The sequence below is a fragment of the Rhinolophus ferrumequinum genome, chromosome 27 (assembly GCF_004115265.2).
Source record: "Rhinolophus ferrumequinum isolate MPI-CBG mRhiFer1 chromosome 27, mRhiFer1_v1.p, whole genome shotgun sequence".
Lineage (NCBI taxonomy): Eukaryota > Metazoa > Chordata > Mammalia > Chiroptera > Rhinolophidae > Rhinolophus > Rhinolophus ferrumequinum.
Genome location: NC_046310.1, coordinates 22684487 through 22710226, shown reverse-complemented (window position 1 = coordinate 22710226; position 25740 = coordinate 22684487). Strand labels below are relative to the sequence as shown.

Genomic DNA, 25740 nt, shown 5'->3' with positions numbered 1-25740 from the left:
TCCGACAATGACGCCATTTCTGTCAGAGAAGAAACTCACAACAAGCGGGGCCGGCCTGGCCTCGGCGCACCCCGTGTCCGAGCGGGCAGCGGCCTCAGAGGCCCGGCAAGCCGCCGCAGGACCGACCCGCCGGGGCCGCTGCCTACGTCCCGTTCCGAGACGTGGAACCACAAGTGGAGCGGACCCCGCTGCCGGCCGCGAGGACAGGGGACCGGGAGGAGAGGGCAGGGAAGCGGCACAGCCCCCGCGCTCGCCGTGCCCCCACCGCGGCCCTGCCGAATCGTGAGCGCGGCCGCCAGGCTGGGGCAACCGCGGCGGACGGGGACTCTGGGGCCGATGCCCCGAATTCCGGCGCCTGGCGATCCTACCACGGCGATCCTCCCCACTCGTCGGCCGGGCCCGGGGACTCCCTAAAGGAGCCCTGACGAGCCCGCGAAAGCCTCAGAAATGCCCTACCTTCTTCGGAGGCGAGCGCCGACCCCGGAGCGTCCAGAGTCCCCTCCCCGGCTCCCCCCCAAAACCAGCAGGCCCGGGGGAGAGATGGGGGAGAAGGGCGGCGGGTCCAGCGGCGGCCGAGGCTGAAGCTCCGGCTCCTCCTCCTCCCGCGGCGGCGACTGGTACCTTTGTTTGGCGGCCGCTCGGGCTCACTCGCTGGGGGGAGGGGGACGACGAAAAATCCTCCCGAACTGGAGTCCGGGCCCCCGTCGCGCTGCCCTCCAGAGGACTGCGGCCACAGACCCTCTGCGGCTCTCTCCAGGCAAAGGTCCAGGCGGTGGCCGTGGCGGAGGCAGGCTAAGCTCAAGAGTCTCCTCCGCTCCGGCGCCCGAGCTCCTCACTCCGGACTCGACTGACGGGCAAACATCTCTCCCCCCCACCCCGAGTCCCCCCTTCTCTCGGCTCTCCCCTCCCCTAGGTTGTTTCCCCTCCCCTACCTCTTTCCCGGATGGCCTCTTAGACGACCTCGGATTGGCTATAGTTTTTTAGAACCCGCCTACACCCTGTCCTTATTGGACCCCGGGATACAAACAACGACGCCATTTTCCCACCAATTCTATGGAAACAGAAAGTTACGCCTCAAAGCTTTCCGGGAAATGTAGTCCCAACCTGCGGGACCAGTGCGAGAACCCTTCCTCGCGAGAACTACAAGACCCGCAATGCCCTGTGCCTGCGTGAGCCCGAAGGGGAGGAAGGGGCGGGGCGACAAAGCAGTAGGGAGGCGGCAACGACGCCTGCGCAGTGTGACCAGGATGGCGCATTTTCCTGCATCGAGTAATGCGGTGTCGCTGGCGGCTGAGGAGAGCGGAGAGTTCTGGGATGAAGTAGGCGGAAACATTCATGTAGGCGTCTGGAGGAGCCTTGGTCTGAACTATAAAGTGGGGAGCTGATTCTGGGTACTGGCACTTGCGGACCGGCAGCGCGAAAGCTGTGATCTCATCGTTGAACCGTGAGCGGCTGTGGTGGCGGCTGGGGGGACCCGGATGGGTAGGAGGGCGGGGCCTGTTGGAAAGAAAGAAGGAGGGTGAGGACCCGGATGCTGAACCGGATTGTTTTTCCGTTCCCTCGCTGGAAAAGAAGAGCAGGAGGGGTGGTGACCGAGCGGGGCGGAAGGGGGCGTCTGAGCGCAGAGGGTAGCGGGAGCCTTTTGGACCCTGCCGCTCTGCTAACGGACGTAGGAAGCTCTCCGCCAAGCCTCCGTTGAATATCGGCCTCGGAGTTAAATCCGCTGCCCGTATCTCTCGAGCAATTTTCTCCAGACTCATCGTCTCCCGGAGTTTGAGTCGAAGGGTTTACAGCGCTTCACAGCTGCGCTTATATTTGTATGTCGCTAGCCATTCTGAAACGGGACCCTTCCCTTGATATTTTCACTTCTCGTGTGCAAGTGTGTGCCCTGATTTCATCTGACACGTTAGAAGGCATTTTACGTGCGTTCGGTGCTTCATTTATTTATTGAGTGTCTACCGCGTGGAGGAAGTGGTATGGCCCCTGCCTTAGTGGACCTCTAAGCCTAGTGAGACAGACGGATGTTAAACAAAATGGACACACGAGCGAGTGTGAGATGGCAACAGCGGTGAGTGCTTCAAAGGAGAGTTACATGGTGATAAGAGAATCTGAGATAGTGAATTTGGCTTAGGAAGCTAAGGGAAAGCTTTCCCGAGCAAGTGAGGATCGACCTAAGAGAGTTGAATGGGTGGCAGGAGTTAACTAAGGAAAGAACATTCCAGACAGAAAGAATAACATGTTGGACAGCCTCTTGCAAAAGGGAGCCTTTCAAGTATGAAGAACTGAGGCTGGAGGGGCAAGAAGGAGATTGAGGGGGGAGGGACGCAGAACCTTAGACGCTTTGTTAAGTTTTGTTCTTTCGGAATAGAGACAGGGACTTACAGATTTGAATTTTGCAAAGATCACTGTCTAATGTCGGAAGCTCAAGTAGGAAATCATTGCGGTAGTCACACGGGGAAGAGAATCTATTTTTGTATTTGTTCATCCATACATTATTTGAACAAATTTAAGGCACTTTTAGTTTTGAAAGTGAATAGCTTCAGGCTCAGAGACATTCTGTAGTTGTCATTCAATCTAAAAACAAATTAGTAGAGTTCATGTAACACTAATGCCACTTTACAGTTTAGTACAAGGTAGCTGAAATTTCCAGCTATGATAAATTGGAGTTCTTTGAGTTTTAAAAAAATGGATCAGAACGTACGCCACAGTGTGTAAAACGCTGTAGACTCTTAGGACACAAAACAGATTGGTTTTTAATACCTAGAAAAAGTTGAGGTTCCTATGTTTTCCCTCTGCTGAGAATACTTGTGTATAAAAAGTCCACTGGGCAAGGAACCTTAATTGGCGTATTAAGTGAGTATTCTTAAACTTACCTGAGTGAGCAAAGGAAAGTATAATTTTAAAAAATTTATAACTACCATTTTAAGTCGAAAAATAACATCAACTAAAGCGCTAAGAATGGAAACAAAAGTTAGCTCTGATTTCTGCACAACGGTTGTTACTGATCCAGAGAACAAAGAGAATTCTTGAAAGTTGGTCTCATTGATTTTAATTTTAAGTCAAATGTATTCTAGAGGCTGTGAAAAAAACACTCAACCTAGGTTGCTCTCAACCTAGTAGGCAAGAGATGGCTACTGATTGGTTTAAATGGAGAAGTATATGAGAGATGCTTTTCATTAGTCTATCGTTATATCTGTTCAATAATAATCTTTTACATAAGCGATTATTCTTCCTGTTATTTAATCTCTTAAGAATGGGATAACCTATGTCAGTTCTTAAAGAGTGTAGATAATAGGTTACTAAACTGGTTTTTTGACTATTTCAAAATATTTCTTGAACTTTGTTTCCTTGTGATATACTTAGTGCTAATTATTGGTCAAGATAGATACATAAATTTTCTATGTGGGATGTTTCATCTTAATCATATTATTACTCCTTTGATGGAGTGCTGATTTTGTTATGATTGTTTCACTACATACTCAACAGTAGACTACAAAAACACACTTTTCAATCCTTTAGGTTCATGATCATAGAGACCAAATCGTCCTAAGAAGCAAAAGAAAGCAGATAAGGGGGGGGGAGGGGGAAATCCTTCTAAAATGTGCCAGCGATGTTGCTCTCTCCTAATATGAGGACAAATAAAAATAGCAATGGATATTTACAGAGCAAGAGAGTAGAGATTCAGCAGTAAAGGAGGATTCTAGAACATAATTGATATTCTAGGAAATACTGAAGTAAATGTAAAATTGAGAATAATAAATCACTACAGGGAAATATTTTTAATAATATAATTGCATTCAAGTTAGTGCATGTTTTAACTTAAATCAGAATCTTTAAAATGGATTGATTATATAGAGAAAATACAGGAGAGAAGTTTTCCCCTTAAATTTTAAGTATATAAAACATGCTAACTCATCTATGCTCATAGAAAAAAAGTATGTTTATTTATGTAATCAATCAAATATAGAAGTATTTTATTATGTGGATTTGTTTTAACATTGATTTTATGTCAATAATGTAAGCCTTTTATGGTTGAGTAAATAGGAAACGCTTAATATAAGTTTTACAATATAAGTTTTGCAATGAAAGTTTTTCAACTTAAAATTCAGGTGAACACTTTCACCAATCACTTGATGAAAGCTTTCCTTTTATTAATGAGATATAATTTACATATCATATAGTTCACCCATTTAAAGTATACAATTTGGGTAGTTTTAGTATACTCGTTGTACAACGATCACCACAATCTAATGGTAGAATATTTTGGTGCTTCCAAAAAGAAACTCCAAACTCATTATCCTTTATTCATTTCCTCTACCCCAACCCTAGGCAATCATTCATCTACTTTCTGTCTCTATGGATTTGCCTGTTCTGAACATTTCATATAAATGGAATCATACAACATGTGTCTTTTGTGATTGGCTTCTTTCACTTAGCATAATGTTTCAATATTTCGTATGTGTAGAACTTTCTTTTATAATGAAACTGAACGTCTACCCTTATAAAAACACCTTGACATACAAATTCCTTTGCAATTTGACCCTCAAAGATAATTTAGTTAATGAAATATTTATGTTTCTCCTTTTTAACAGATCAGCTTTGAAATTCAAAAACAATGGAGAAGACTCAAGAAACAGTCCAAAGAATTCTTCTAGAACCTTACAAGTACTTACTTCAATTACCAGGTAGCAGTTCAGTCACTATCCATGTAGGGTCATTTTTGTAGAGTAGTGGTCATTCAAATTTAGCATACAGAGAAGTTTAGACTCGCCTGCTCTTGAGATTTCTTATTTAGGGTGATACTTATGAGAAAAATCATAAATAGAACTTCATAGTTCTTTGTTCTTAAAAGGGACATTTTTAAGGTATCCTTTTAAAAACATCCAATTATGTAACATACTTTAAAAAATAAAAATATTTAAAATAGTTTTCTTCTTTGTGAATGTCACATATTGCAATTCTCTATATACAAATTAGAAAAAGCTATGCCAGTTTGTACAACAGTAGAAAGTCTCGCTTACTTTCCACAATCATGTTTTACACAACACACACACTCATACACTGCAGTTCCTACACTACTAGTTCCTTTAAGAGCCAAACAGTAGTGCATGTAAATCACATTTCTTGAAAGCATAACCCACGTTATTCCTATATAAAGGTAGATCACCTGGACATGCCTTTCTCCAGTTATACCTGCCTAAACATGTTTATGTGTATGTACATGTTTTGTTTTGCCTTTTTTTTACTTTGTCTAGAAAAATGATAGAGTAAAAATTCATACATATATAATAAGTGTGGATTCTTATAATAAAAATTCAGTTGTAAACCAGTTATTTGGAACTTGGAATGCTCTTTCTCATAGAAATAGTATAAAAGGTGGTAAGTTGACAACCATAAAAACCTGTTTAGTTCATAATGTGGCTAAACTATAGTCTAATGACATTCTCACCTCAATCACAATGAACACTTTTTATCTCTGTTCTAAAGAGCATACCTCAATGGTAATATGTGTGTTTCTCTTCTTCATGAGCCTGAGTACTATAAATATGGTCATTAAAAGCCAGAAGTGTGATACCTCCCTAGCTACATCGTGGAAACCATTAGGAGTAGAGTCATTTCTATTCTGGCAGGCCCTAATGGAGACACACCTGGTGTCAGTGTGTCTGACATCCAGAAGAATGGAGGGAAGATGGAAGTGGAGAATGCAAAAGGAAAGTTGCCTGCTGTTTGAGAAAAAGCCAAGAGATTGTTTTAGAGTAATATTCAGTCAGCAGCTAGTAACTTCGCTTATTTCAGGGTCTTGATTGAGAAACATGACAGTTTCTTCTGCATCCTACCCATCTGTTGCTGGATTTCTTTTGTAACAAGTTGGCAAACTAGCTGGTACTGTGCTGCCGTAAAACATACTGTGTTTTCTCAGTATGGACAAGAGTGTAGAGTGTTTTCCACTCCAAACATTCCACTACTGTGCAAAGCAAGAACTGTCTATAGTTACCTATGTAATTATGTACCTATGTTACTTCTGTAACACACCTTTTAATCCTCATTACCTGGAAGTAATATTTTAAACCATTAGATTACATATTTAAACCTCTAGGTATCTCACCTTTTTTTAATCAAATATACTCTTGCATCCATGATAGAATATAACCTCAAAAGATTTTCCTAAAGAAATCGGAAATTGCATTATGCATTATAAACCTATTTTTCAGCGCTTCAGTTATTATAGTGACTTAAAGATGGACCAGGCTACTCTGTTATAAAATTACTCTTGCTAATAAAAGATTATAATAATTATTGAGACTAGGATTTTTTGAAATGAGTGAAGTAGAATGACTTACTTATGTTTGCTTTTTTGCCCTACGATATAGGCCCCCAGGCCTTTGCAGTAGGAGGTGGAGGGTAGAGTTGGGAGTGGAGGAAGAAAAAGGATTGCAGAAAGGGAGTTGGTAATGTTCAGATCTTAAAAAGGAAACAGTAATTTATTGTTTGTTTTAATTTTGAGGGATCTCTGACTAGCCCCTATTAGAAACTATTTGGGGATTAGAATCAGGTCAGAGGGAAAAAGCATAAAACTGCAGTACCTGTAAGTTAAGCCATTATCTGTTTTCTGCATGCCTTCTGAGGTAAAAGGAAAAATGTGGCTCCACCTTGATTCTGTGTTCTTCATCTCCTAACCTTGTTCCTTAAAAGTGATACTAAAAGTGATACGGGTTACTTTGCAACAGTTGTACATTGTAAGTATGGCCCAGATTGACCTTTGTTAAACTGGAAAGTGGGTCTGACATATAAAGTACATAATTGCTACCCATACCATGTTCACCTTAAGGGTTAGTAGGCAGAAGAGATCCTTCTCTTTTAGGCTTCTCACAGAAACTGAGACTTTGTTTCTCTCAGATATGTGATGGCAGTTTGTGTATTCATTTGTTTGGGTAATTGTTGCAGAGAAAAGGGACATGACTTACTGTTTTTGTTTACTGAAACTTTTTCTGTAGCTATTTTTATGAAACCTAAAACTAGGATGTTACTGTGCATTCACTTTAGCAGGAAGCTTATAGAACATTTATTAAATGAACTGGTTGTGGTTTTCATCTTCCATTCCTTTATATTTGGCTAAAATAACTTCTGGTGATTACTAGTACCCAAAGACCTGTCTTGAGCGTTCTATGTAAGAAAAAGATAATATTGAAAAACTCATCATATTAAAAGGGAATACTTCAGGCTTTGGTAGTTTCACTGTTTGGTAGGAAACAAGCAGAGCTGTCCAGTTTCTAAAACCTTAATTTTAAAGGAATGGTAGGTCATTTTAAGAGGTAATTTTATGAGGTAATTCAATAGCAAATTTCATTTCGTTAAAAATACCTATGTTGTGGGAATATGTTCTCTGAAATGGACAGTGCTAATTAACTGTCCAGTGCTAATTAACTAACTAGTCTGGCTTTCTTTTCAAAAAAGGAATCATGATTCCTAAAACCCCCAGTCCATTCCAGAATTGCTGACACAAATGAAAGTAGTGGTCTTACCGGTGGGCCACTGCAGAGGAGTCTCTTTGCCTGCCCTAATCTTAAGGTTGTGTGTTTTAGAATGTGAATTCAGCAGAAGGAGCCGGTAGGGGCCCAGCAATGGAAAGTAAAGGATTGATGGGGCTGGATTTATCAAGTCTGATCCATTTTAGAGGAAGTTTCTGCATGTGTTTTTTACAATTAAAATACTAATTTTATTGCCAAATTTGATTCTTTAATTGCAGGTAAACAAGTGAGAACCAAACTTTCACAGGCATTTAATCATTGGCTAAAAGTTCCAGGAGAAAAACTACAGGTATTTAGGCAATTCTAGCCTTGTTCTTAACCCCAAGAAATGAATAAATGTCACGTAAAAACACTCATAGCTCTTAATTCCATTTAGTGCTCATGCAGTACCATATTGTTTTATATTAGGGTTGCTAAATAATTACTAGTTTCAAAAACTAAGATACTTGAGACCCTCATATAATCTGTTAATATAATTTGAAATTCATAAGCTGTTTTAGGTAGCTCAAATATGAAAAAAAAAATTTCAGTTGTTTTGTTTTGTTGTTGTTAGATTATCATTGAAGTGACGGAAATGTTGCATAATGCCAGTTTACTCATCGATGATATTGAAGACAACTCAAAACTCCGACGTGGCTTTCCAGTGGCACATAGCATCTATGGAATCCCATCTGTCATCAATTCTGCCAATTACGTATACTTCCTTGGCCTACAGAAAGTCTTAACCCTTGATCAGCCAGATGCAGTCAAGCTTTTTACCCGCCAACTTTTGGAACTGCACGAGGGACAAGGCCTAGACATTTATTGGCGGGATAACTACGTTTGTCCCACAGAAGAGGAGTATAAAGCCATGGTGCTGCAAAAGACGGGTGGACTCTTTGGGTTAGCAGTAGGTCTCATGCAGTTGTTCTCTGATTACAAAGAAGATTTAAAGCCACTACTTGATACACTTGGGCTCTTTTTCCAAATTAGGGATGATTATGCTAATCTACACTCCAAAGAGTATAGCGAAAATAAAAGCTTTTGTGAAGATCTAACAGAGGGAAAGTTCTCATTCCCTACTATTCATGCTATTTGGTCCAGGCCTGAAAGCACCCAGGTGCAGAATATCTTGCGCCAGAGAACTGAAAACATAGATATTAAAAAATACTGTGTACATTATCTTGAGGACGTAGGTTCTTTTGAATATACTCGGAATACCCTGAAAGAGCTTGAGTCTAAAGCCTATAAACAAATTGATGCGCTTGGTGGGAACCCGGAGCTAGTAGCTCTAATAAAGCACTTAAGTAAAATGTTCAAAGATGAGAACGAATAATATTAAGCCATTCTTGATTAGGCCTAATAGCTTATTTTAGTAATTTTTTCGTCTTTTTATTTATCATCTTCTTTAAAATTTGGCCCAAGCTGTTTGTCTCCAAAATGAGTGAACAGGAGTGATACTGTTTCAGTTTAGAACCATTCTATCCAGGTAATTATCATAGTACAAAGTTAAAGGGGTCAAAAGGAGCGGCATTTAAACAGGTCTGATTTGAATGTCACATTGTGTTCTGTTGGGTCCTGTGGCCTACTCTGCCATGAATGTTTGGTTGATTCTGTCAATAAAGAAGACTTCAGCTTCCAGAAATTTTTATCCAGAAACTTCCTAACTATACTGTATGTATAGGCAGTTCCCAATTCATCTACCCCAGGTCCCAGCCAGGCCCACTTAAGACCAATTTCTGTTAGCTATCTGGCCCAAAGACCGGAGGAACTCCTCTTTCTTCCTAAATTTGCTACTAAATTTCCTCCCTGGAAACTCCTTCACTGGAGTCTTCATGAGAAGGTTGACAGTGATAAACAGTGAGCACTCTGGTCCTTTTTCTTACCCGCCTCCATTTTCCCTTTCTCCCTGCCCAGCAAATTCTGCTCTTCGCTATGGAGTCTCCTTTTACATACTAGCCCAAATTCTTTCTTTTTTCTTTCTAGTGTAACTGGTGCCCCCAAAATGGTTGGTGTCTAGGTACAGCAGTGTTTTTCTATGTGGGAAGAAAAAACGTACATGGAGAAGTATTTTAAGATCGAGCCTTTAAACCTTTTTACATTTTCCCACCATTAGTAAAAATCATAAAAGAATGCTCACTTCAAGTATAAAAGCAGGGGGAAATGGTCTTTTCTTTCCAAACCCTAACCCCATTCTCCACCCCCCCACCCCCCGTGAAGGCAGTTGGTGCTTGAAAGGGAAGTAGGCATCTTTAATTGAAAGAAAAGTGTTATCCTGAGAGCTAGTGCCTAATGAAAAGTAGCCAAAGGCACTAATTAGCTTTATAGTACCATTATCATGATGGTCCCCTCTGTTTCATTTCCAGCCCCATACCCCTGGAGCCATCAGTGGCCCCAGAGATAGAAAAGAGACCCTGATTCCTGTATTAGAAGTGGTGTTGACATCCCAAAATGAAAGTTTACATTTTTCAGAAACTGCATTTTACTTGGTTGGTTCTATAATATGTTATCTCAAATCTAATCACTTGTATGAGAAATTCTCACCAAAGCACTCAACCTAAATCCTTTTGAAAAGTTGGGTATAACTTTACTAACTTTTAAGAGAATTTGAATCTTCCATTTTAATTGATACAAGGAAACCTTAAAATCATGGATATTTGTGCTACACTATGGGAATTTTAATTTTGTGCTTATGGACCTATAACTTAAAAAAACCGCCAGCCAGCCTAGTGGCTCAGGTGGTTGGAGCGCCGTGCTCCTAACTTGGAGAGCCGTGCTCCTAACTTGGAGACGGCCAGTTGGATTCCTACATGGGCCAGTGAGCTGCGCCCTCTACAGCTAAGATTGTGAACAACAGCTCTCCCTGGAGCTGGGCTGCCATAAGCAGCTGGAGGTTGGCATAAGCTGCAGGGAGCTGCCTTAGCCGGGGGACCGCAAGGTTCATAATACCTGCATGGGCCAGGGAGCTGTGCCCTACACAACTAGACTGAAACAACGGCTTGAACCTGACGGGGGGCCTCCGGAGAGGGAAGGCTGAAGAAGGGGAAACAAAAAACAAGCAAAACTTTTTTTTTTAAAAAGCTCTGATTATCCAAAAAGATCTAATATTAACTATATAGACAAAATGGTTACCTTTAAGATAAAGATTGCTTAAGTAGATTATTCCTTACCTAATGAAGTAAATTTTGGCCTGGTGCTATTCATGATTCTTTTGCCATTTTTATCTTGCCTTTGTCAGTGACAGAAATGCTTGACATTGCATTGGGGACAAGTAAAGAGTCATTTTATCTACTGACAAATAAAAAAATCATTCTTTTCACTTGAACTGTAGTCACAGTTGTTAATCAAGAAGAAAATCAGATATGAGTAGTTTGAATCTATTGACTTATCTACTTAGATTTTAAGGTACAGTCATTTTTTTCTGCTTAAAGGAATATCTTGTGGTAACCCAAGTAAGAATTGGATTTGTCATTTAGAAGATTCGTAATTTTAAAACATTCACATTTTCTAGTCTATGAAGCTACCAAAAAAAAAAGGATTTTATTTGCCAAAATCAAAAGAATAAAGGCTGGGTATGTGGCCATAAGTAACTTTCTAACTTCAGCAAGACTTTAAATCCATCAGCTCTTCTCTTTTCCAAACGGTCAACTTACGAACTCGACCTTCCCTTCCTGACCTTACGCTATCGAGGTTCACTTCAGGGAGCCTTTCAAGAGCTTTCTCAGGTTACCTTCCTCCTTGTCTCCTGCCCCTCTCATCCTGCCAGTTGCCAATCCTGGAAGAATCCAACCAAACACGTTCTTTGCTCCTCCCAAGTCGTTGAGTGCTGCTAGGGAACTATTTCAAATCTCGTAGCCAGTGCAAGTATTACAGCCCTCTTATTTTTCACAACTAATTCTGATGGAGATTGCAAATTTGTCAATCTAAAGTCCTTTGCTTCTCCTCCTCCACTATTCTCCCATTAAATGTGTCCCAGCTCTGCTCAGTAAATGACTGAAGAAAAAAACAAAACATCTGGTACCTAACCTAATAGGTCTTCCATAAACATAACATTTCTTTCCCCTTCTCCTTCCTCTCAGTACATTGATTTAAAAAGAGCCAATGGATAAATCTTGATATAAAGTAGGGGATGAAATAAGTCCCTCCAGAGGCTTAAAAAGGGAATGAAGAACAGGAGGGCTGGTTTGGCATAGGGCAAGACAAACTTTGTCACACTCAAAGTTGTCTTAACGCACTGTCATTCTCACATTTTAAATTCTCTTTGAATCCCCAGTACTGCCACCTGTAAATTCCTTGGTATAACATATAAGGTTTTCCAAAATCAGATCTCCCACCTAACCTTAATTAGCCATATTTGCTAGTTACATACTTGATTCTTCCCCCATACCTTATTCTCTTACGGTAAAAAAGTATACAGTTACAGTGTAACTAAGTGTCGTAACCTTTGAGACAGTCTATTCTAGTATTCATTTAATTCATTTCTTGAGTGTCTGTGTGCTAGATCTTTTGCTAGGCTTTGGAAACAGGAGAGTGATAGACATGACCTCTTAACCTCGTGATTTTCCTGTAATGGAGACTGGTAAGTAAACAGCCAATTATTAAACAGTATCCTTAGTGCTGGAATCAGCACTTGTCTGCCACTCCCATTGGACTGGAAATTCATTAAGGACAACGGCTGACTTAGTCTGCTATTCCCAATAGCACTTAATAAATATTTATGAGTGAAAAAAATCTGCTTGAAATTAATCTCCCACCTCTCAAGCATTCCATTAAACATTATGTATGTGAAAAGATAAACTTCAAATGTTAGCTTTTACGTTAATGTGCTGCTTCTACCTCTAATGATTCTTACTCAACGTTCTCTTCCATTCTGAAAGCATTTAGACTGTTGACTCTCAGTTTTGTCTGTGATTACCATTATATCAAAAGCCTCACTTCCTCAAACTTAAGTCCTATATCTAACTGCCTAGTCACCTGAGTTTTCTGTTGTCACCTTGAAATAACATAATTAAAACCAACTTACACCTTCTTTCCTATCCCTCTACCAATCCAAATAATGGAATAAAACCACTTCTAACCTCAGCCTTTCCTATCACCAGCTTCACTCTGGAAGTGATCCAGGAGGGTGATTCTTGCTTCCTTTATCCATCCAGTCCTCCCAAATCTTATAGCTTTGTCCTTCGAGATGTCTCTTATGTCCCCTACTTTCCACTTTCACTGCCATTAACTTGGAACAGGTTTGATCAGGAAGGGCTGATATTTGGTGGCTGAAATACAGAAAAAGACTCGTGGCAATGGACACCATAATAATGTAAATTCAGACATAATGCAATTATCATTTGGCTCTGCAACCCCCACCACCTCCAGCTGGCTAACTGCAGACTTCCTCTAGTTATCCATTAATCTTGTAATCAACTTCACATTTTATGTGATTAGATATATTGGACTTTACAAGTAGTATGTCATAATTTTACTGTAATCCTTACTGGTTGTTAAAAAGTACGGTGCAATAACCAATAACATTAGTAATATAAATTTTAATTACCCATTAGTTCAAGTTAATTGTATACAAAGTTTCATGACTATTAATGGGCATCTTTTCATAGATATCTGGAAAACATTTGCACCACTAACTGCTACATCACGTACATTCTTTATAACACACTCTATGCTTTAGAATGACCAATTTATTATCTTTAAACTACTTTTGTTACTGTACATAAAGAAAAATATATCGGAAGCTCTGAGAATTGGTATAACGAATAATGGAAGCTAGTTAGACCTCAATGGGGGAGGTAGTAGTAATGGTAATCTGCAAAAGTAACTTGTAAATCTTACCAAAACTTGCACACTTAAATTGTAAAACAGGAACAAACATTTGAAAAGTACATTGGGGCCGGCCCGGTGGCTCCGGCAGTTGGAGCTCCATGCTCCTAACTCCGAAGGCTGCCGGTTCGATTCCCACATGGGCCAGTGGGCTCTCAATCACAAGGTTGCCGGTTCAACTCCTCGAGTCCCGCAAGGGATGGTGGGAAGCACCCCCTGCAACTAAGATTGAACATGGCAGCTTGAGCTGAGCTGCCACTGAGCTCCCTGACGGCTCAGTTGGTTGGAGCATGTCCTCTCAACCACAAGGTTGCCAGTTCGATTCCCGCAAAGGATGGTGGGCTGCGCCCCCTGCAACTAGCAATGCAAATTGGACCTGGAGCTGAACTGCGCCCTCCACAACTAAGACTGAAAGGACAAAAACTTGACTTGGAAAAAAAGTCCTGGAAGTACGCACGGTTCCCCAATAAAGTCCTGTTCCCCTGCCCCAATAAAATCTTTTAAAAAAAAAAAAGTACAACATTTAAAGAGATTTAGCTTTAATAAATGATATTCTAATATGTCAATATTTTACAAGAAAGAATTTATTAAAGCTGCCAGAGTATTCAATTAACCATAAAGAATTGGACAGGTAAAACAGAAGCTGAAAATGAAGCAGAAGGTTACTGAAACAATGATACGCCCTTTGAAACAAAACAAAATAGCAATTCCAAAAGACAAACTAATAGATTAAGTTTGTTAGGTTTATTGAATCCTAAATTTGGCCAATTACTGTTCGCAAAGCTCTGGTTGAAGATGAACAAAAATTAAATTATAGCATTCACTAAATAAGACTTACCCCGAAAATAAGCCCCAATTAAGATTGTCAGCCAGACGGACGCATTTAGTATGTAATGACAATGTTCCAGAAGAAGATGACATGACTGTATATTTGAATAAAAGTAAATTGTTGTACATGAAAAAAATAAGACATCCCCTGAAAATACACCCTAATGCGTCTTTTGGAGCAAAAATTAATATAAGAGCCGATCTTATTTTTGGGGAAATACAGTAATTGCTAGTAGTTTAGAGGAAACTGGGAGAGGATTCAGCACCATGAAGAATGTCATTAATATCAAGAGAAATTCTCAATTTATTGAGACCGAAAGTTACCTATGACTATCAATTTAATGAGGAAGTTGTTGGAAGAATTTATAGTTTACTGTGTTATAACTCAGGAGTATCATTTTGCTTGTGATTGCTGCAAGAAACAAAAGATCAAACCAATTTCCTCCTGGCTTGAATATACCGTATTTCCCCGAAAATAAGACCTAGCTGGACAATCAGCTCTAATGCGTCTTTCGGAGCAAAAATTAATATAAGACCCGGTCTTATTTAAGACCAGGTATAAGATAATAAATATAATGTAATATAAGACTAGGTCTTATATTAATTTTTGCTCCGAAAGACGCATTAGAGCTGATTGTCCAGCTAGGTCTTATTTTCGGGGAAACACCGAAGCATATATGGATAGTTAATGTCCCCTAACTTGTTTTCCTGAAATCTCATCTTTAGCCCACGTTGCACACACTTGCCATATTAATCTTAATTATTTGCTTTCCTTTTATTCCTGCTCAAAAATCATTTTTTTTTGAGGACAAAATCATTTGTCCTTACGGGACAAACACTTGAGTTTCACAGTCAAAGCTATCTGTAATCTTCCTATCTTAATCTCCCACCATCCCTTTACTTCACCTAAACCTGCCTAATTCATTCTCACCTAAAGACACGTTTCCACTTTCATGCCTGTATTAATATGCTTGTTTCTGAAATGTTCCTCTGCCCTCCATCAAATTTGTTGTATCTTTAAAGTCTAACTTAAAGTTGGATTTCCTTGCTGAAGACTTTGTTTCCAAATCAAAATATCTTTATAATAATAGTAACGATATAACTAGGAAAAACAACCCACACCCTACACCCAGACAGAAAATAAGAGATTGGCCTTTAGCTAAGTGTTTAGTAAGGACCTTACAAAGCAAAGCTTAAATATGGCCTTTAGTTAACTAAGGTAACAAATAGCTATTAAAAGGCATATAACTGACTCAATAAAGGGTCTTTTTATTATTCCCAGTAGACCTATTGTTCCCTGATAGGAAGTGAGGTACTGACTCCATTGTAAGGCAGCTGGAAAACATTTCTTTAAGAGAGATTTATAGCAGTGTTTCTCCAACTTAAATAACATACCGTCCATCTCCTTTAAAAGAAAAAGAATTATTCTGGACCTCAACTGTTAACCTAGGTTATTTTTGTTATACTGTTACTTACATAGGTAAAGTAAAACAAGGCATAAGCTCATATAGGGAACACCTTTGTTGTTTATTGGCCATTCTCTGCCATCCTAATTCTTCCTAATAACATTTGTTTCATTTTGGTGAGTTACCTCTCCCCAATTATATACAACCAAGGTACCCTACCTACCCACACAGAAGCCTAAGGGTAGCAGCAGGTTGCTAATCCTTCTCACTGCTCTGTTACAGTCAAAGGGAGGTTCTTGAGTGGAGAAAACTGGTGGAGTCCACTCATCTGGCAGCAGACTGGCCAAATGGCTAAGTAGTACTGCTGTTTGGGTTCTTTTCTGGTTCTTGTTCTGTCTTGGTTATTTGTCCTGGACTTGAACCTGATGTACCTTCTGGGAACTAGGAGTAGCATGAGAGACTTTCACTGTACACCCATTTATTTTGACTTTTGAAGCATCTAAATGTATTATCTATTCAAATATTGAATAAAAGCACCAATAAACAAAAACAAAATAAACAAGGCACCTAGCCAAGTTGACACATAAAATTAACCTTCACAACCCAGCATGCCTAGAGAAAGAGCTGCACACCATAAGGTGAAACGCTGACTCTGCCTTGTGATGGAACGGGAAGGGCAGATCTGGAAGATTGTAAAATGGTACAACGAGAGAATTAGATTTTGATTGCTTTTTCTTACATAAACCTTTTTTGAATGTCCTTGTGAACAATTACTCATAGTCTCAGCTCCTATGGTGTCCATTTAGACACTACGAAATCCAATAAATCTCCTGAAACTGAGGGGCTTAACTGACCTTTAATTTCCGTTATTCCACGACGCCAAAGGGCTTCTGTACTAAAATAGGTGTCATGGTCCTGATAGCAAAAATCAAGAAAGTAGATGTAGTCACTGAGTGTGTAGCACAAGAGGAGCAGCAGGCACGGAAAGATGTCACTGAGGAAGCAAGCAAAGGAATAAGGAACCCAGGAAGGAAGAAGAGAACAGCTAATTGAAAAGAGGGATTCTTAATCTGTGACCTGTGGACTCCTTTGGGGCCCATTAATGGACTTCGAAGGATTAACTATCTCCCTGCAATTATATGCAAAATTCACATGTATGTGGATATAGCTTTCATCAGATTTCCAAAGTGATTTGTATCTCCCTGTCCAAAAAAAAAAAAAAAAGGTTCATCGAATGTGGCAATTGGAAGATCTCTTCTTTAAGAGCCATTTAACTTTGCTCCCTCAACTTCCTTTCCACTTCAACTCACAGCAGTTTGGCTTCCAAGTCCACCACTACCAAAACTGTTCTTGTCAAGGACACTGACACTTACCGTGCAAAACCTAATGAGTAGTTCTCTCACTTGACTTCTCAGCCTTCCCTTGCCTTCCTACTGTAAGTTGGTACCTTCTTAATCATAGCACCATCGATTTCCTTTATCTCACCGAGCATAGTCTGAAATTATTTATATATCATCTGCACCATATGTTTAGGATATTAATTTGTCTAGGACTGGAACATTGCATCTCTTTTTCACTGCTAGATCTCCAGTGTCTAAAAATAGTGTTTGGTGCAGAGCTGGCATTCACTAAATATTTACTTAATGCATGAATGATGAGACTCAAAGTGGATTCATTGCAAATATTCAATGTTTTAAGTTTGAGACTTTTTCTACAATGATTTAAATACCATTTTTCCAACAAAGGGGAATAATTAACCCTATCAACCTACGCTGTAGAGAAATCAAGGAATGTGATTTGAAGTCACTGGTGACAGATGAGAAGGTAATTCTGGAAGAAGTGGAGGAAATAGAGAAGCCAGGAGGCCAAGCTGAAAAGGATTGAAGGAAAAGGGAGGTGAGGAATGAGAGACAAGGTGTATAGTCCTCTTTCAGGGAAAACACTTAGTAGAGAAAGCACTTCAAGGGCATAACACCATTGAAGCAGCTGTGTGCGGGATCAGTATGAAGAGAAAAGGACTGAAGGCAGAGAGGAATTATTCTTTCACTCTAGACAATACCGGGCAAGTATTGTCACAATTAGTAGAGAGAAAAATGTATTTTACAAAAAGAGAACAATCACATTTTCTGTATCTGTTGTGGGGCTGGCCTGAATTTTGAAGTTATAAGGTCCACAGCTCTTTCAGGGCACAGATGAATGTTAGTAAATTTACCTTTATTCTGCTTCAGTTTTCTTCTAACATGGGGCTAACGGTGTCCTCCAACCTTCATGCATGCAGTGATAAAACTCATCTGATGAAGCCCGTTAGAGACAAACTTCTAAAACCTGCAGTCTAACAAAGTTAGGTTTAACTTGCTGACACAGGGAGGCCACACACCAGAGGAGCTGGGAAGTCTGGGGGGAAAAAAAAGAGCCAGGGGAAACCAGAGGATTTTTGGAGTGTAGGTAAGAATTAAGAAGCCTCAGGCCTGGGTTATGAAGCAAGCTCCAAGGTTTTGTATCTTTGAAAACCATAAAGTTAAAATAAATGTGAGCTGTTACATCTGAAAACCCCTTATTTGAAGCTCTATACTTGGATTGGAAAAGCGTCAACATGATCCACATGGCTCAGCCTCTCCAGGCAGGAGTGGGATGTTCCACTCATACTGACAGAATTTCAAACAACAAAGAAGTTTGTTTTGGGGAACAAGGTTACTCCGTCTGTGTCCTTTCATTAAACAACAGCAGTTTTCCATATTCACAACGGGTATCGCCATGTTGACATTCTCGACTTTATAAACATTCATCTGAAGGCTACTTCCCTGGTGTTATTCAGTGTCCCCTTGGTTGGGTTAAAGACCTCTTCCATTTGCACCAACAATAACACTACAGGTATTGTGTGCTTTAGTTACGCACCATACCCCACAGCTAAACGTTTACTTATGCGTCATTTCATTTGACCCTGACAGCCAACCATCGAAGTATTTACATGAGAAATTGATGCAGAAATTAGCCTGACTACAGAATTTGCTTTTTCCATTACTGCGCTTACTTTCATTCTGCCGTATATTTTAGCTAATTTTTTTCCTCCCAGTTTCTGAGGAATCATTAGTCTTTCCTGCGACCACCACATGCTTCCTACGCGGTAGACTGTCAATAAACATGGAGCTGAATTACACACACGACTTGTAACTCGCTTCCGTGATAACAAGTGAATCGGAACATGCTCGTTCCCGGAGCTACTCTGTCCTCCTGACTCCGGGCATCAATCGCTCCCGCAGCACGAGGGTGCGTGCGTGGCAGGTCCTGGGGGAACTGACTCAACCTCCGGCTACCAGGACTCGCGGACACTCAGGTCTAAGCTCCGGCGGGCGTCGCTCACTCCCGCGGAGGCGGGACTTCCGGCCTTTCGGAAGAAGCACTTCCAGCTACAGCCGGAAGCTCTGCGGCGGGACGGCGCGTGCGAGGAGCAGCCGCGGGGACCACCCGGCTGGGCGCGCGTAGGTGAGCGTCGGAGGGGCTGGGGAGCCGAGGGTGCGAGTGTTCCTGGTGGCCGGCAGCCGGCGGCCAGCCTTCAGTGCTCCGTCTTCCTTTCCTGTCCTAGAAGTTTCCTAGAAACTTCCCAGGTTGGCAGAGCCGGGCGTTGTCTGCTCCCTGCGGCTTTGACCGCACCCAGACGCGTGGGCTCGAGGGTTGCGCGTGTGTGTATGTGCGGGCCTGTATGCGTGTGTGAGCGTGTGTGTGCGGACGTTGGCGTGTGTGCGTGCTTGTACGTGTCTGTGCCGACGTGCGTGCGGCGTGGGGCGCCTGTGTGCGGGGTCTCTCGTCCAGCACAGCTGGAGGGCAACGCCGCCCTGCACTTCGCAGAAAAGCCTGGTTAGCTTGTCCCTTTGGAAGAGATGAAATTGGTACAGGCGATCGATAACTTGGTGTCACATTACAGAAACAGCCCTGTCCTTCCTAATCATTTAACATTTATGATGGAGAAATAATATTAAGTGGTGGGGAACATCTAACATTTTTGCATAATGTTCACTGCCAGCATAGACTGCCCTAATTTGTGGGTGGATCCAGGTGAGGGTGAGACATCCCTGTCTCCAAAGAAACCACAGTTCCGTGGGGAAGACAGGGTTCATAAATGCCAAAGTATTAGAGAAAGACAGAGATTAAGAGAGCCGACTTCTCTTTTGTCCGACTAATACAGCAGCGATGGCCGCTGTCATTTGGTATTTGTCCCAACTTTTTTCATCTTTTTAGTTCTAACCTTTCTGTAGCTTTTTAAAAATTAAACTTATTGGGGTCGCATTGGTTAATACATTAGAGATTTCAAACATATAATTCTATAATACATCATCTGTATATTGCACTGTGTTTAACTCCCAAAGTCAAATCTCTCCAGGCTCCCAAACCCTTCTCGCTGTCTTCACTTGACCAAGTTATGGTCATCTCTCACCTGGATAATTGCTGTGCTCCCAGCTAGTCTGCTTTTTCTTCTTGCAGTCTGTTTGCATCGTAACATCTAAAGTGATCCTTCTAAAAAAAGAAAAAATCAGATTATCTCCCCCTTTCCAAAAATCCTCCAAGGATTATCCATTTCACTAAGAGGAGAAGCTAGAATCTTTAGAATGTCGCCCAAGGTGCAGTCCTACTTTACCTCTGATCTTCTCTTGTGTTTTCCCTTTGCTCAATTCTAGGGCATTGTCAGGTATATCCTAGCCTCAGGATATTTGCACTGCTGTTCCTTTGCCTGGAATGCTCTTCCCCCCATGTCCACATGGTTCAATTCCTTAAACTCCCTAGTGGTTTTTGCATATTCTAGGTGAGGCCTTCCCATACGTCTCCATTGTACTTGTACTGATCCTAGGAGATGCCATTGATTTATTCATTTATTTGGTTTATTATGTTTATTCATTTATTTGGTTATTAGGATAGAAACTTCATGAGGTCAGGTATTTTTCTGTGTGTGTGTTTTTTTTTTCAGTAGACTTCATAATGAATGAATTTGGACTTTTTCTACCATCTTTCATTTTTTATTTTCTTTGCCTTTTTTAATCTCCTTTTTTGCCTTTTTGTATTGAACTTTTGTTTTTTTATTTTTTTCCCTTACTATTTTTTGCAAGGTATATTACTCTGTGACTCTATTTCTGTTCCTATAGTGATTGACCATTGACTTTTAATTTTACTGTGCATACTTAATTGAATCTAATTCAATCTTACTAAAATCTTAACACTGTAGAACCTTTAAGTTACTGACTTTAAACAAGCTTCCTGGATCATCTCAATATTTTATTTTTGTAAAATGTAAACGTTCAACAATAAAACTAGTAGTTGTTACTATTTTTTGGTGGTTTTGATTTTTTTTTCCTTTTGGTTTATTAAAGTCAATTTATCATACGTTTCTGTAGAATACTTTTTTGTATACTTAGCACTTTAAAGTTGATTTTTTTAAAAGTATGTGATACTTTGTCTTCATATTTTGCTCTGAAGTATGCAAGAGAGTCAATTGAAAGCAATATGATAGACGTATTTCATGTAAAATGAATATTACCCAGAAAGTAGGTAGGGGCTTCCACAAAAGGGAGACATCACTGCCAGTTATTAGGAGTAGCTGGAATGAATTTGTGGAAGAGGGATTAGGGAAGATTTGGTGGTATTTGAAAGTGTATATAGTAAAAGGGCACATATTGGCTCATTAATTTTATTAGTTCACTTTCATATAGTTTTGTCATAAATATTGTGGATTTGGTGTAGATTTAAGTCATTGGTGTTTGAGAGAGAAGACACGCCTACAGACTCCTAGGAAATGCTTAAAGCTTTTTCGAGGGCCTACTTAAAATGGTGTGAGACAATTCAGTATGTGAGGGCAGAGCTGCTGTGGTGACAGCTTGGACACAGGCTGTGACATCAGGCATGAGGTGTATGAAAGGACTGCAGGACTTTCTGCTCAGTGAAATAAGCCTGTCACTAAAAGACAAATACTGTAGGGTTCCACTTATTGAGAGTAGTCAAGTTCATAGAAAGTCAAGTAGTCAAGTTCATAGAAACAGAAGCTAGGGGCTGAAAAGAGAGTGGTATGGGGAGTTCTTCAGGGAGTTACAGAGTTTCTTTTTTGCAAGATGAAAAACTTACCATGTTTGGTTGCACAACAGTGTGAATGAATATATCTAATACTACTGAATTTTACACTTAAAAATGGTTAGATGATTTATGTGTATTTTACTACAATTAATTTTTTTTTAAAGGACAGCATATGGATTTGTTTAAAATTGGGCTAAATACTTAGAAATTGTTACATTTTAGGTGGTAATTTAAAAGCAAATGGCATTTTTGCCTTTAAATGTTTAAAGGTATTCCCACATTTAGTCTCCCAGCATGAACTTCCCTCTTCATTTCCCTCTTATATTTCCCTTCCTGGAAAATGTGTTCTCTTACTCTCTGCCACTCATTTCTAACAGCTTAACCAGGGTGTGGATTCCACACGGAGCGTTCCCACTTGGTTCTCCTCCGTCACTGAACTCGATCCTTGCATTCCTAATTTTAGGTCTTAGTTTTTCATTGTTAGTTCTCTCTCCCAATTAGACTGTAAGTTCCATCTAAGCATGTCTTCTGTTTCCTTAACCCGTCACAAATCTGAGGACTCTGTTAGTGCCTGAGCCAGGATTACTACTTAGAGCTGCTGAATCTCTGTGTGTTTCCCATTGAGGTTGAGTTTTCTACTTGATAGGTGTCATTGTGTGAGTGATACATCTGACTTCATACCAATTATTTTGGTACAATTTTGAACAAACATCAAGAAGAGATTTAGAAAAATACATTTAGAAAGATACTAGAACTCATATTTCAAAATCTTTTTTAACTGAGTTAATGAAAGGCTTTAGGTGTAGCTGGATCAACTCTGCTTTCCTGTTTGGTCTTATTTTCAGATAGGTTTTTTCCACTTAGTGACAAAGGTGTCCCTTAGTTATTCCAGGTTTAAATGATTCTTTTGTTTTAAGATTTTGGGAAAGAAAGAGTTGGATCCTCTCTTCAAAGGCTAATGTCATTTGCTGAAAGATTGGCTCTGTTTGCTTGGGTTAGGATTTTCACACAGGGACCAGTTACTGGATGCAAGGAAATGGAGGTAAGAATCTTCAGATTGGCTGTCTTGGGCCATTCGTCCACTTCTGTAGTGGGTGAATGGCAGCGCACCAGGCGGAGAAAGTGCATGTCCCAAAAGGGCTAAGAAAGACAAAATAGATGAGAACCATTTCAGCAGTATAGATGGAACTCTTGCTCTTTGATTAAGTACATTTCCCAGGTTAAGAGCCTTCCATCCTTCAAAAATAGCACAGTAATTTTTAGAAGAATTAAGAAATTGTTAAAATTTTGAATTAATATTGAGCAGTTACAGTAAGGGAAATGTAAGAACTTTGTAAAGTGCTATATAATTTTGTTCAATAAGTTGCTTTGTTGTTGATGCTTGGAGACTCACCACCAAATTCTTCTCATGTCCTCTAACTTTCTTAATTGATTCTAAGACTTAGCCATGTTGAGCAACTTCTCATGTGTTCGTTAGCCATTTGTATATCTCCTTAGGCCATATATCTATGCAGATCTTTTACCTATTTTTCAGTTGGGTTATTTGTCTTTATTAGAGTGCTAGCAATTCTTTTTTTATTTTTTCAGTTATAGTTGACATTCAATATTATTTTATTATTTTCAGGTGTGCAGCATAGTGGTTAGACATTTATATAATTTACGAAGTGATACCCCAATTAGTACACCCCTGGCACTACACATAGTTATTACAATATTACCTGTATTCTCTATGCTGTGCTTTACATCACCATGACTCTTTTGTAGCTACTAATTGATACTTCTTAATCCCTTTCCCTTTTCCACCAAGCTGCCAAGCCCCCCTCCCCTCTGGCAACCATCAAAATGTTCTCTATATCAATGCGTCTATTTCTATTGCGTTTGTTTATTTTGCTCTTTAGATTACACACATTAAGTGACATCATACAGTATTTCTATTTCTCTGTCTGACTTCCTGCACTTACTGTCCATCCATGTTGTTGTAGATGCCAAGATTTCATTTTTTTTTATGGCTGAGTAATGTTCTATTGTGTATACGTACCACCTCTTTATCCATTCATCCATGGGTTGATACCCAGGCTTCCTCCGTATCTTGGCCATTGAAAATAATGCTGCAATGAACATATGGATGCACATGGCCCTTCAAAGTAGTGTTTTATACTTCTGATAAATACCCAGAAGTGGAATTGCTGGGTCATAAGGTAGTTCTATTTAAAATTTTTTTTTTTTTTTTAAGATTTTATTGGGGAAGGGGAACAGGACTTTTATTGGGGAACAGTGTGTACTTCCGGGACTTTTTTCCAAGTCAAGTTGTTGTCCTTTCAATCTTAGTTGTGGAGGGTGCCGTTCAGCTTCAAGTTGTCCTTTCAATCTTAGTTGTGGAGGGCGCAACTCAGCTCCAGGTCCAGTTGCCCGTTGCTAGTTGCAGGGGGCAGAGCCCACCATCCCTTGCGGGAGTCGAGGAATCGAACTGGCAACCTTGTGGTTGAGAGGACGCGCTCCAACCAACTGAGCCATTCGGGAGGCAGCTCAGCTCAAGGTGGCCCACCATCCCTTGCAGGACTCGAGGAATTGAACCGGCAGCCTTGTGGTTGAGAGCCCACTGGCCCATGTGGGAATCGAACTGGCAGCCTTCGGAGTTAGGAGCACAGAGCTCCAACCGCCTGAGCCACCAGGTCGGCCCCCACTATTTTTAATTTTTGAGGAACTTCCATACTGTCTTCCATAGTGGCTGCACCAATTTGCAATCCCACCACCAATGCATGCGGGTGTTCTTTTCTCCACATCCTTCTCAAGACTTCTTGTTTATCGATTTACAAGTATTAATGATAGCCGTTTTTACAGGTGTGAGGTGATATCTCATTGTGGTTTTAATTTGCATTTCTCTGATGATTAGTGATGTTGAGCATCTTTTCCTATGTCTCTTGGCCATCTTTATGTCCTCTTTGGAGAAATATCTATTCAAGTCCTCTGCCCATTTTTTAATCAGATTGTTGTTTGGTTTTTTTGGTGTTAAGTTGTATGAGTTCTTTATAAATTTTGGTTATTAACCCCTTATCGGATGTCTCATTAGTGAATATCTTCTCCGATTCAGTAGGTTGTCTTTTCATTTTGTTGACAGTTTCCTTTGCTGTGCAAAAAGTTTTCAGTTTGATTTGGTACCATTTGTTTATTTTTTCTTTCGTTTCCTTTTGACCAAGGAGATAATAAAAAAAAATGTTATTAAGAACATTAGCTATCAACATTAAAAATGCACATCCCTTGTGATCCAGCAATATCCGTTTTGAGAATGTTTCCTATAGATATTTTTGCACAAGTGTAAAAAGATAAATGTGCATGCTTAATCCTTCTACTATTGTTTGTAGTAGTAAAAGCTTGGGAATAATCCAAATGTCCATGAGTTTGAGGACTGGTTAAATAAATTATGGTTTACCTATACAAATATGCAACCATGAAAAAATTAAAAGGGCCTGACATGGCTGTGTCTAAATCTCTAGGATATATTATTGAATGAAAATGTAAGGAATTGAACCACATATATAGTAGTATGCTATCATTTATGTAAAGAAAGAAATAATATATTTGATTGTACAAACATGAAATATGTATGGAAGTATGTATGACATACTAATAAATCTGTTGCCAGTGGTAAGAAATAATGACTGGCAGGAGTGAAAGGGGAACTTTCAGTATATCCCTTTAATACTTTTGAATATCATCTATTCAAAAAATTAAGTGAGAAAGCTATGCAGAGAAAAATACAAAAGGGATTACTGAAATGGAGAAAGAGGCAGTCTCTTAACTAATGATCTTTAGACATTTGAACAGACCTTTTAGGAAAACTATCAGTAAGGCCAAGCCTCAAAATCAACCTGTGAAAAAATGTGAAGACAAGAAAAGAAGCTTTTAGGATTGATTTAGAGTAAAAAATAGTACAAGAAAGTCATCTCCTTGAGTGTAGTAATACATATTTTTTATCTTTAATCTCGAACATTTTCAAGCGTAGGAAAATGGAGCGGAAAGTATAATGAACACCCCTATACACATTGCCTTTATTTCATAATTAATAGTTTTCACATTTGATTCATATTTTTAAAATATATGTAATGTAGTAGAAG

At 40.0% G+C, this 25740-nt stretch overlaps 3 protein-coding genes and 1 long non-coding RNA gene across 12 annotated transcripts in view; 2 read left to right on the top strand and 2 right to left on the bottom strand.

Annotated features, from left to right (window-relative positions):
- The window catches only part of ARID4B (AT-rich interaction domain 4B), a 121341-nt gene extending 120478 nt beyond the window's left edge, over positions 1–863 (bottom strand). The window contains 1 exon segment of the mRNA XM_033099558.1: positions 457–863. The gene's annotated coding sequence lies outside the window, so the exon portion shown is untranslated.
- Positions 864–1216: 353 nt separating this feature from the next.
- GGPS1 (geranylgeranyl diphosphate synthase 1) lies at positions 1217–9143 on the top strand. Of its 6 annotated transcripts, none has more exons than XM_033099776.1 (4): positions 1217–1337; positions 4593–4685; positions 7748–7818; positions 8083–9136. In XM_033099776.1, exons 2-4 carry the CDS (start codon positions 4616–4618, stop codon positions 8842–8844), a joined length of 903 nt encoding a protein of 300 aa, XP_032955667.1. In that variant the 5' UTR covers positions 1217–1337; positions 4593–4615; the 3' UTR covers positions 8845–9136. The 6 variants fall into 6 exon arrangements, with proteins under 6 accessions (XP_032955667.1, XP_032955666.1, XP_032955669.1 ...); XM_033099775.1 differs by having other exon boundaries at positions 1229–1444; positions 8083–9135; XM_033099777.1 differs by lacking the exon at positions 1217–1337 and adding an exon at positions 1592–2068 and having other exon boundaries at positions 8083–9137.
- On the bottom strand, positions 9119–10796 carry LOC117018645 (uncharacterized). The gene is made up of 2 exons (XR_004422275.1): positions 10272–10796; positions 9119–10241 (listed from the first exon to the last, which is right to left on the bottom strand). It is a non-coding gene; the product is annotated as an uncharacterized LOC117018645 (long non-coding RNA).
- Positions 10797–18929: 8133 nt separating this feature from the next.
- Positions 18930–25740, top strand: part of TBCE (tubulin folding cofactor E) — a 60471-nt gene continuing 53660 nt past the window's right edge. For 3 of the 4 annotated variants that reach the window (XR_004422249.1, XM_033099571.1, XM_033099568.1), the window contains exon 1: positions 18952–19051. The gene's annotated coding sequence lies outside the window, so the exon portion shown is untranslated. Of the gene's footprint in view, positions 19052–25740 lie in introns of all 4 variants that reach the window. The other variant, XM_033099569.1, reaches the window with a different exon arrangement.

Coding starts and splice junctions, on each gene's coding strand:
- GGPS1 (XM_033099777.1), top strand. CDS start 4,616: ATGGAGAAGACTCAAGAAACAGTCCAAAGAATTCTTCTAGAACCTTAC. Junction 4,686..7,747: donor GTACTTACTTCAATTACCAG/GTAGCAGTTCAG, acceptor CTTTAATTGCAG/GTAAACAAGTGAGAACCAAA. Junction 7,819..8,082: donor TTCCAGGAGAAAAACTACAG/GTATTTAGGCAA, acceptor TGTTGTTGTTAG/ATTATCATTGAAGTGACGGA.